General features: G+C 44.2%; 1 protein-coding gene across 1 annotated transcript in view; it reads left to right on the forward strand.

The window, feature by feature from the left end:
• Window positions 1-12607, forward strand: part of LOC119653208 — a 307226-nt gene that overhangs the window by 270993 nt on the left and 23626 nt on the right. The window contains exons 7-8 of the mRNA XM_038057775.1: window positions 541-652; window positions 7221-7504. Of these exons, the coding sequence (XP_037913703.1) occupies window positions 541-652; window positions 7221-7504 (396 nt within the window). The remainder of the gene's footprint in view (window positions 1-540; window positions 653-7220; window positions 7505-12607) is intronic.

Genomic DNA, 12607 nt, shown 5'->3' on the forward strand with positions numbered 1-12607 from the left:
GAAAAAGTGGGGACCGAAAAATACAACGCCTTGAATTCCAATTAATCACTATTGTTGGGAGCCAACTTTGCAGGTTTAATCTTACGAACTAAGTATGCACAGTCTTGCCTCCTTATGGTTTCAAGCCCCGTTGTGGCTGCATAAAATAAACCCTTTGTGGAGCAGAGGGAAGTGACTCGGGCTTATTATTTCATGCTTAAGAGCCTGCAAGGAATTTATAGGGCAAGTACTATCGGAGCATGAGTATCTCATTTACATGAGAAGTTTGTTGCTGGTCGCTCCGTTCGCACAAATAAGGATGTGTACTTGCCCTGCCATTATACGTGCGTCATATCGTGCTACAGTCCCTGATGCATACTCCATACAATAAACATGGAGCTTCGGGAGGATATTGCTGCAAAGTATTGGATCTGACCGGTCGTTTGGACGCTGTAATGATATTGAATTACGGTCATAATATCATGCCGCAATTATCCACCCCTATATTGAACGCCGACTTAAGTACGTTTATATTTGTATTGGTTTTTTTTCGTATTGCAGAAGCAGTTGCTGAAATCGCTGGAGCCCCGGATTTACATATTGATGAGGGTTCGACGTTACGACTGGAGTGTAAGCTTAAACGTGCCACCGAGAATCCATCTTTTGTATTTTGGTGAGTCCTGATTAAGGTTTAATAGTTGCTACTTAGTGAAGAGTACATTATTGTTTGCTTTTCATTTTTTTTGAGTGCCTACTTTGGGGATTATGCCGAAAAATTTATCAAGGGTAATTAAGCCCATATTGTCGTTTACGTTGTACAAGTAGAGGGAGGAAAAGGAGTCGTCGTATTCCCATAATTCATACTCAGAGCCGCGGAGAACGGCCTATCCCCGACCAGGCGAAGATAGAGTGAGATCTTGTGGGATACGATACTTTTATTCTCGAATTATATGCGCCTTGGGGATGCTCCCGTATTCCTCTTGACCGCTGTAAAAGGGAAGCTCACTAGCAAGTGCATTGCCAACGGCAAAAGCCAGTCTCCGCTGGAGTCTTTGCATCCGATGCAAGAATAAAATCGACGTTCGAGGCACCACAGTCACTCACCCCTCACTGATGATCCCTAGCCAGGAGACAACAAAAAGAACGACCTACGGTTTCATCCAGGGAAGAAGCAACTCATCAGATGCTCCCTCACCTCTGCACTGGGAATAGCCCGATGGAAGTGGCAACAGGGGAAAAACGTTCGTTTATATAATCGCCAAAACACGACATGAGTTCGAAATATATCCTTGTTTAAGCCGCCAATAATCGGAATCTAAGCTAGGCCAAAGCTAGATTTGTGGTTGGACCGGACCAAAAAGAAAACTGCATTCAATAAATTCATCTCCCGGGGCATTACTTAAATTTGTATGGTGGAAGAAAAGCATTGCACATGTTCAACGTTCCTCAATCATATGTCGCGCATTTACTCTAATTTTAGTGTGGTCTATATGATGCGTGGGATGTGGAAGCCCTGCCCCCAGAAGACTATCTAGGCACCTTCGATCTCCCGATTCGAGATTTGCCGACTTTAGATTGTCAGTAGATTGAAGACATAAATGAACAAGCATGTGGTTGTCAATGCAGTGAATGGCCTGAATGAGGCTGCTCCAGTGGCTTTGTATTGAGTTGATTCACTTAGAAACATAGTAACAGCTCCCTGAATTCCTGAAAAAGAATAGTTTCTTCGCTGCAACATGCCTGCATGCTGTTCTAGGCTTGATAACCCGAGCGAAATGACATAAGTCTTCCACGAACGACGAAGCATCGAAATTTTTGTATTTCAAAAGCCGGGGAGATCTGTCAGTATATTTCGACTGCATGTGAGTGCTTCCTCGACCCTTCTTTAGAAACCCTTAATTATGCCGTTCGGTTGCAGATATTCTGCGTTTTTCGGACTTAGTTCGCGCCGAAGACATTGGGAGTTGATTCGAACCTCTGGAAGAAGGATACCCAGCGGCCACCTTGAAAATCGATGGATAACATAGGCAATGTTGTATCTCCTGGACTTGTGGCAACTTTACTACTCTTTACGAATATGATCGGACCAGTTGTCTGAAATATCGGACAATTCCAAGGCATGTGAGAATGCATCCTCAAAGGTTGGCACGTCTGACACTGTTGGATCTATCGAATGACATCGTGACGCGTTTCCGGCCAAGCATACTTCTGCAGCCTAACTGAACTGAACTGGAATGAGCTAGGTTACGAAGCGTACCGAAAGTTCTTCCGACTAGGGTAACTAGTAGATAAGGCTTACCTCGTTGTCCATTTCTTTCAGGAATATAAAGCCTACTTGAGACAGCAGGATGTAAACCAGATGACGCGCTTGTCTAGACAACCCCTTTTTCGCTTCCTTGCAGAAAACACTGAAAGTGCTTAATGGCAACAAGGGCAACAAGCAGCTCTTGACCGTATACGTTGTAACTACTCTCCCTGTTTGTCAGTTTCTTTGAGAAGAAACACAGGACTCCTACAGCCGCGAGGAAATCCTTGGTCGTTCCTTGACAACAAAAAAATTATTGCCGCAACGGGGAGTACTGTTTTGCTGCGAAGTACAGTTTGCGATTCGGGTGGCCGACATAGCGAGACTTCTTTTTCTTCTCGGATGAACAGCTCAGATAGTCGAGTTGTATGGTTTCCCAGGATCCGCCAGTGTATTCCAAGTAGAAGTACTGACACTATTGAAAGCCCACCGATGGCTGAGGAATGGTCTGAGCCTCAAGTTTTACATAACTATCCTGACCAACAGCCAAGCAGCCACTTTAAACTGAGTGGTGATATCCTCCAGACACGTTGAACAGTCTGGGCCGCATATTCAAAGTCAGCCTCCTCTAGTTTCCCTGTCATAGGAACATAGGAGGAATGAGCGGCCTGGCGGGCTTTGCTCTTAGCAGTCCTTAGGTATGCACAGTCTGCGTTCTGATGGCGACTGTTAATGTTCGCATATTATTTAGCACCCGCGGACTTCAGATGGTGAAGACTCCTCGCCTGCGCCAAGTCACGACAGCTCTAGTGCCAGATGCATGCAGAAGAATACGGGGTACTGGCTTATTTGAGACCATGCAACTTGTCTTAGCATACCCTAAAATTTGCATAGTCGAAGCTGCGGAGAAGAGGGAGAAATCCTCAGATACTTCCTTTCCTTTCCTACAAGCTGGTGGAACAGTCTGAGTGGCACGCTTACAGTCATCCACCCTCCTGATTTCCCGGTCATATTAACATGGAAGGTAATGAGTGGGTTCATGACCTAGCTAGAAGGGACTTTGCTCTTGGCAGTCCCTCGGTGGGCAACAGTCTACGTCCCGATTGGAACTGTCAGAAGCAGAATCTATTGTCACTATTGATCAGCCAGCAGACTCGATAGCAGGAGCTTTCAGGCCAGATGCGCACAAATACGTAAAGGAAAGCGGAGGTCGTCGCAGAACACTGACCTATAGAGGACCATGTCACCAGACTAAGTATACCCAACAAGTTGCATTGCCGAATCTGCGGAGAGGATAGACAAGTCTTCGGGTGATTCCCCATCGACGAACTTCAGAAAGATCTCTAGTTGCAGGGTGGGAGAGCTGCTTTCTTTCGTGAATGCTACGAGCTGACTCTGAAAATCTAAGCCGACTGAACTATGCTCCCTTGCTGTTATCACAATCGTTGTGGTCTTAGGAGCGTATGGCATCAAAAGCGGCCGCAACGCTAATTGGGCTCCTCGAAGCTTCCGCTGATACTTATCTATCCTTGGTGGAAATCCTTGGAACACAGCATAGGTAAAAGTTAAGCATTGCTGGAAATCGCCGAAGGTCGATGGCTGTCTCTGGTTTTGAAAAATTTACGATGACTTTGGCCTCGTGAGAGAGAGATCTGATGTTTTCTGAAGAGACGATGCAGCCGTGGTAGTTTTGCGAGAGACTGGATGGAAAGCAGCTGTCGCAGTTATCTTAGGTGTTGATCGCAGTCTCCCGAAGCCACAAAGGCGGAAGGGATAGTCGACTCGAGGAAAGCTTTTTTCTAGAAGAGGGAATAGGTAAATTTACGTTGGACCTTTTCAAGGATAAAGCAATCTCAGCTGAGTGACCAGGTCACGGAGCAGTACTCGAGGATACTTCTCAAAAGGGGGTTGAGGACAGTTAGGGAGGGTTGCATGGATTTAGAGTCAGGAGATGAGCGAACCATAGAGCCCAACAATTTTACAGCTTGATTGGTGACTTCGAAACGACATAGAATACACAGGGATAACCAAGGAGGGGAGAAGGTCGTTGATCTAGAATGAAAATAATAAAGAATAAATCCGTTTGGGACGCCAGAGGAGGGGGGAGAAAGAACAGAATGTACAGACATCAAAAGAAATACGGCAAATCGGGTGTAAAGGTAAGAGGCAATCCATGAAACAGATAAATGGGAACGCTGAGAGCGGTGGGTTTGGACTGGAGCATCTTGTGGTTTACCGCGTCAAAGGCTTTAGTATAGTGAGTGTAAACAGTATACACTTCCTGCCGTAAATTTACACATTTGGCCACAAAATTGATGAACTCAAACAAGCTTGACGCAGTGGATGTTCGCTTAACAAAACTCTATGAGATAGGCAAAGTGGGCAGACAACCAATCGCATACCATGGCATACCTTTCTAAGATTTTGGAATCGGAGGAGAGGAGCGAACGTGATTTTCGCCAAAAAGTGGTCAACAATTTCGTGAACGGGAATAATGAGAGCCTCTATCCTAGACCAAGAAAATGGTTCTAGTCGAGGCTTTCGTTGTAAATAATGGGGGGGTTTGGAAGACCATCGACATCAAGGCCAACATTGATGTCAAACTTGCCAATGAGGTTCTTAATAACAAGAGCGAATGGTAGAAGATGCGGGGCAGGCTGCTTCCACTAGCGGGACGGAAGAGGAGAGAGGATAGGGAGCACAGACTGAGGAAAAGTAGCGGCTCATCACAAGAGAGTTAAGGGAAGTTAGAAAAGAAACCAGAGAATTTAATGAAAGGAAACATCAAGTTTACGGGACTGTGGGGGTTGCGAATGCGGGACCAGAAAGGTTTGAAGTTTCTGCGCTCTAGTGAATCAGTCTTTAAGACTCACAGATAACTATTTCTGGAAGCTAGTGTAAAGGATTCGACTGAGAAACCTTGAGTTTTGTAAAAGCATGAAGTCAATATAGGTTCCAGAAGACAGGAACTTCCATCCAAGTTTTTGGCGAAATTTTCTGGATTGCAGTCGTGAATCAGAGATTGTTAGAGCGCAGGGACACGTTGATGAACAGTTGAATTAGAAGAGGTGGAATGGAGTTTTGGTCACTGCCATTGGAACGTCCTGGTAAAAGACCTTGCGGAGGTCGATAACAGAAAAAAGCTTGTTTCTTCTCTCCTGAAGCAAGCCCGCAATTATAGATAGCAAGTAATGATCTGGAGTCACGTAAGTGTTAAGACGCCTGTAGTCGCTGGTAAATTGCCATGTGCCGTCTACTTTTGAGACGAGTGGGATGGTCTACTGACTGAACGATAATCAAAATATGCCCCACCCCTGTAAATATGCAACTGCTTTATGGCTGGGTCTGCCAAGCCCGCATAGGTCATCTTGGGGATACTGTGTGGATATTGCGATTCACTGTGCGCTGTAGGGAGCAGATGCTCTCGTTTTTTTTAGGAGTGCTCCATAACGTAGTCTGAGGTATAGCATATAGCATATTCCAATGATGGAAACGTTGTGACTGGAAGTCGCTTCAGGTTGCCGTACGGGGTGAGCCCAGTCAAAGGATGCCATAATTTGTTACCGATGATCGCTGATTGAACATCTGTGATGATCAACTGCCAACCGTTTGGAGTGACCACCGAGGCGTGACTGCTTGGACACTTTGGAGCTGGCACTGGGCTTTCCCTCTTGACCGCAGCCTGAAAAAGCTCCGAAATTAACTTGTAATTTGATTCGGGTATTTTAGTCGAATACGAGTCCATGCATGCAGTTTTCTTTGGGGCGGTAGCGTCGACCTCTGCTGGCTAGTTCGGCTTGTCCAGTTTCCTTGGATCATGCTGTTAAAGGAGTAAGATGTCCTGCATTTCTGCACCTGGGAACCATATGATTGATGAGTGCGTTGGCTCCCGGAAAGTTGTAGAGGCTCATTGGTCAACTGCGTCCTCTCGGTCCTGAATGTTCTCCATGCTGATTGATGGGCATAACGTAGAAAGCAACCTTGTTTTTGGTCGACCTCCTGGCCAGAGAGGTTAGTTTAGTTATGTTGGGGCGAAGCGTTGCCAATGAACTTGGCATGCGGTCGATTTTTATTGGAGAAAAGGATAAAGGGTGCGTACCGATATCGGAGACGAAACGGCTCGACCGCGGGTATTGACTGCTCATCGAGATTGGAGGACTTGAGCAACTTCAGTAGTCTGAACACATTAGGGGGCAACGGGTTCAGCCGATTCTGCGTGGGCGCGAATCTGTCTGAAGACCTGCGTGGGCATCCTCGCCCGAAAAATTAATTCGGTGATCAAGTTGTGTAATTACTGGTCTGACGAATTCGTGAGACGGTTGACGCTGCCTAAAAATGAGAGTGCTTGTGATAGCTTCTTCTGAATGATGTTGGGGTCGAAAAAAGGATGTCTGATCAAGTCCGAATGGATACGGTGAACCTCGAAAGGCCACCTCTACGTCCAAGGACAGCAGTCTGGGGTTTTCTTTCAGAACGACGAAAAATGAAAGTAGAACGCTGCTTTGATACTGATTTGATGCTTTTCCACCTCATTTCCCGTCGAGAACTGGTCACCGGTTGCAGTATTCTTGGGGCTCAAGGATGCTTATCGAGGCTCGTTACCTTCTTATGGTCACCTGTTGAGCTCATAGTCTCGGAGAACGTCCGGTATCCAGCTAAGAAAGGCAAGTCTCATTTCCAGTCTTTGCTTCTGGCGTCCAAATAGAATCGGCGGCGGGGGCGTAAGAAGTGTAGTCTGAAGCGGGATAGCCTGTTGAAAGGAGCTCTTTGGCAAACTGCGTTTCATTTTCCGGTCACGAAATATTCTAGAGTTTATTTTGTATTATGAACCGAAACTTTTGATTGATGATGATGAGGAAGGCAGTTGGCTGGGTTCTAGGTATTCAGGGATTACTGTCATTCGGAGTCGAAATTTTCCCTCGTTCATAAGCACCCCTAAACTAATTTTCCGCTAATATTTCATAATCCTATCATTTCCCATTTAATTTCATTGCAGGTATCATGACAATAAAATGGTAAACTACGACTCGCAGGATGGATTCTCCGTCACTTCATTTCAATCCCTCAGCTCATCGCCTATTAGTTCCATTGATGCAGCGAGTAGCAACAATATAACGAGTAGCTTAATAACGATGGCCTCATTATCAACACAACCGCATTTGTTGGCGTCATCGACAAGTATCCTAACTATTGAGAAAGTGCACTTTAACCACGCCGGAAATTACACATGTGCCCCATCCAACACCAGGGCTGCCAGCATTACAGTGCATGTGTTACGTGGTAAGTGCTTTTGAATGTTTTCCACCCTCTTGTGAGCGTTCAAATACGAAATCCTTATGAAGGCGTTGTATGTGGCCTCCTGTTTTGTATTTCGGTGTATTGTGTAAGTGCGGTGTTATACGGAAGGCTAAAGGAGTGCGTAGGGTCCTGGGAAATTATGACTCCCTGGCACAGATGTTCAATAGAATAGCTTCGATATGGACCATAATTTAAGACTTGGACTCAGTCCGAAGACAATTGCATCCTGCAGGAGTGGGTGTTATCGAAACGTGCCGGCTTAAACTTGGTTCAGTAAGATGCGTCCAACTTAGATGCTCAATAGTTTTGAAAAGCTCAGAAGATCCCGGAGGAGCTTAGTGCCTGTAATTGAATAAATAGCGCATATGGATATTGCCCGATGCCCCACTCAAATACGTAACTTTGTATCCTTCGGAACTTGCATTTCGGCCCTCTCCAGTTGCGCAATCCTCCTCTACCAACTTCTCTAGTGGGTCCTTCACTGCCATCATGAATGCGCTCGAACTTTCATGTTTCCCACTAAACGCCGATATGTTTGCCAAAGTATTTGATTGTGGCTCTAAATGTAAATATCGTGGAGGAACTCGAAAACTGTGTAACAGCTTTTCAACTCTATTATTACAATATGAGTGCTAGTATGCATACTTGATATACCAGTCGAACTAGGGCCTCTTTTGGTACGTAGTCTCTTCGTTATGTGCCCACTTTATGTACGAACACCATGCAAAATTGCGTATTAGTTTAATGATAGTGAAAGTCCTTGAGAGCATTTTGGATTTTCCCTTGAATCATTCCCAGCACGAGTCCTTACGCAGACAGGATAATAACATTCGAGAGGGATGTGCACGAGTGTAGTTGGTGCAAGTTGAAAGATATAATGGAAACGTTTGCAGATTGCCGTAAGTAATGCGGTTGTTATAAAATGGCGTTTAAAGTGGATTTAGCCGGAAGTAGTTGGTTAGGACGAATTAGGGAACTTCCTAGTTTTAAGCTCTTACACTTCGGAACAATAAACTTACAGAGAAACTTAGATAAAACAGGATATCTCATAAAATGATCCACATCTCATAGTTCGGTCCTCTGAATGAACAAACAAAGGTCGGGTGAAAAATTAAACTCCAACTGACACGGGGTAGATTCGCTGACAATTTACATTTTCACATATCAGCGCCAATACCGTGTTCAGTCCTTCCTGACACAAAAAAAAATCCAATAACAGTCCACTGCCCAAGCATATCGTCCTCGCTCCACTATATGATTTCATACACAACATTTTATATCCAACTTTTTGCAGGCATCACAGAACATATTTTCCACTTTTATCCTGGAGGGTGAACTAAATTGAGGCATTTCAGTGGAAAATTTTAGCAATTTGAAGCTTCCGTGGAATATGTATGACCCGATTTTCCCATTTATCTCCATCAATAAATTATTGAAATTATTATTGCTGTAGTATGAAGACAAGTCAATATTTTCCACTAGAATGGGCTCATCTTACCATTTCATCGGGTTAAATTAATTTATCTGGGCCTGAGGGGGTGAACAGAAGATGGAGTCGTTTTGTTTCTTGGTAAAGGACTTCATCTGTAAGATGGAATTCAATTATAATGGATTGAATTGATGCCTGTGAGGTGAATTTGCATACTACAATCTGGTTCATATTTTATCAGTATCTACAGTTCCTATAAACATAACTATATACTTCCCAGGGGGATACAAACGGCCCCAACCTCTTTCATTCCCACCATTCATCCTAACTTTATGACGCCCTTAAAATGTCTTTACTACAGAAGCGTATTTGTCAACCGAAATCCACTCATCACAAGCGAATCAGTGAGCAATACACAAACGGCCTATCGTAGTGGGGTGTCCCTTTGAGGACTGAGAATGTTGCTATGATAAGGTTTATCGTTGAATTCACTAGTGACAGTTCCTTAATGCGCGTCCATATCTTTTGGTTCATTTACCTCTTTTAAAACAGCTTTGGAAAACTTCGAAGGGCTTGATGGCGTAGGATCGCTGGAATGCTGAAATGACATGCTAACGATATAATTCCCGATCAGACTGTCACCTCTGAGATTCAAGCGCCCGGGAATAGTGATAGACATACCCCCTGAAATGTTCTGCCCTTAAACCAATTTGAACTAAGACACTCCTTTCCGTATTTCGAATTTCCTTCTCCCCGGTGACAACCGAAAAATAGGTATAGGTTAGTTCAGTGTGAGGCTGTCTCCAGGAAACAAACTCATATGAAACTATTTCCCTGATAATGTCGTCGCATTCGTAAGATTATCCCCTATCTGCAGGATGGGGAGCAACATGTCCGCTTTTTTAAGCCGCAACATCTATCCCATTAATTCGTGAACATTTTTATTCCCATTCCCTTCATTGAAGAGCTGACATCGCTCAGAACTAGGTAGGGTTTATGTCCTTGCTCGTTATACTCGTAATACAAAGCGCTCCTGTCCTTACTCCGACAATGTTCCCATCAGCACTGGAAGCTCCGTAGAATCCGGAAAAGTGCCCATTAGCACTAGAAGCTCTGTAGCGCCAGGAAACGTGCCCATCAGTACTAGAAACACTAGGTTACAACAATCCTTTTCCTTATCTTGCAAGTGATCCACCCGGACTTCATTTTGCTGCCATTGAGAAGCTGCCCTACTGTCTTCTCAAGAACGCCGACAATGATCAATTTTTGACCTCAGAAATCACCAGATGTGACTCCAACCATTGGTTTGGTAACTTTGTCTGCATTTTTCTCACCTACAATACAATCTAGATCCCTTATTTCAGTGGTGGATGTTCGTTTAAGGCGAGAAACTATTGATTTCATCCCCAGTATGCTTTGGAATGCTTTGCCGAGCGCAAGATTCCCGTCAGTCCTCGCTGCAACCTCAACAAATATAACATCGTCGTCGCGTCGATTTGAGGTCTATTCTAGTATCTTCCGGCTTGACGCTATTACGGATTTTATGACGAAACTCCGCCGAAACCTCCTTTTGGGTAGCTTAATGATCCATTGGTACCAATGATGGAGCAGAAAATCTGGTAAATTTCTACTGGAAAAACACCAACAACTCTACTACCAAACCCTCTCTTCACTTCCATATAGTGATCGCTGGGGGTCCTTCCTTTTCAAAAAGTTCAAATAGTAAACGATGGGCACGATGTCTGAAAATGGAGCAAATCATATCAACTGGTCCAGGTTAGCGGTTATGGGCCTGACAGTCTCACCCACAAAACCTCTCTGTTACGGAGCCAAAAGAGGAGTCTCAGATTGAATGCCTTCTACAACGACGGACCCAGCAACGAAAGCAGACAAACGGTTTAAACATTCTCCCATGGAATATGCGCTTTCTGTACAGAAATTGTTAGCCTACCCTCTCTCAATATAAGGCTGATGTAACAGTGTTACAAAAAACATTCTGGACAGGAACCAGTTTCCTGGGAAAAAGACTCTAGACCATATATTATAGTGGCCATCCAGTAGTTCATGTACTTGGAATAGGTTTCCTAGTCATGCAGTAATAAAACCTGCTGTAATCGGTCTCTCCAGGCGGAACCATTTTCAACCAAACTGACCACGTGTTAATTGAGCGCTCCACCTTTCAGTCTTGATGAATGTCGGAACATTGCACAGAATCACCTCTGACAATCACTGGAGAGTGAACACTGAAGCCTACACAGCAAAGCCTTTCGTAACACTTATAAGGAGGAAAAGGAGGCGACAGTAACCGCAGTCAACAGAGGTCCTGCAGATGAAGCATTGACAAAGATCTTCACAACCAACCTGAAGAACATTATCATTGATACAGCCACAAATATTGATTCTTTGTCCCAGCCGCAAAAAAATACCGGGTAATGCTGTACTCCCAGAGAAAACATGCAAGTGCAAAAACGTATCACAATTTCTGCCCAGTAAACGAGTGAGTTCACCGACAGAAAGGGGAACCCTAGGAACCAACAGGTGTGTGAACTCGAGAAGTAGAGCGAACAAAAGCACCAGGCAGTTGAAGGAATTGAAGGTCCCGCCAAATGAAGACGGTCAAAAACTGCCACCAGCAAGCGTGAAAGAACTAGCCCGTCCTATTCATCGGCTTAAAACCCATTAGTCGCCTGGAGCGGATGGAATTATAGCTAAATTGGTTAAATATGGAGGCGAGAAACTACACCAAGCGGTCAAGGTCTGATACAGCGAATCAATGCCGAACTATTAGGTTGTTGCATATGAAATGGCCGTTTTGGCAATCAAGTGAAGTTAGTTGCGATTTTGGTGTATTAAACCACCACCAGTTGGCGCTTTTGGTGTTGAATATTGAAGTATAAGTACTCCTAGATTTAATCAAGGAGTCATTTCAGTTTTGACCATCGTTGCGATAACAGGGAATAGAAAGGAAACAAGTCGGGAAACCGGAAGCTAGACGCTTCAGGTATGAAAGGTTTTGTGTATTTCGTTTATAAGGAGACTTGGGCGTGCATTTGTCCCATTAGCATGTAGCACGTAAAATATGCATATATTATGTGAAAAAAGCCACTTTCAAGTGATATTGACATTCATAGTCTTGAATTTGCAGAGGAGCGCAGATTTGACCTAGTATAACTTTGTCAGTCATAGTGCGATTTTCACCAAATTTGGCAGGATCATGATCTATACTGTAGCCTACATTGCTGCAAAATTTTGTGATTCTAGGGTGAACTTAAGGGGGGTTTTCCTGTCAATTACTAAAAATTATAGTAATATACTATTATTAACTTTATTTGAACAGGTATCGATATGGAGGGTATTTCGGAGCCTAGGCACCATATAGTGGCAGCCCCCTGATTTTTTCCAGATTTTTTGGTTTGGTAGTTCCTGAGAATGGGTTCGTTAAAAAAATGACCACTTTCAACCCCCCGCACTCCCCACCTTTTCAGCTAAAGTCAAAACTAATACCGGCTTCGAAAAGTACTAACCGAGACCTTTAATTTGATACCCCACATGACTATATTTGATGAAAAAAAAATTTACACCCCCCTTTTGCATGTATGGGGACCCCCCCTTAAATTCGTCGTAAGAGGATGTAACTCACTATATGCGTGAGCGTT

The sequence above is a fragment of the Hermetia illucens genome, chromosome 3 (genome assembly GCF_905115235.1).
Source record: "Hermetia illucens chromosome 3, iHerIll2.2.curated.20191125, whole genome shotgun sequence".
NCBI classification, from domain to species: domain Eukaryota; kingdom Metazoa; phylum Arthropoda; class Insecta; order Diptera; family Stratiomyidae; genus Hermetia; species Hermetia illucens.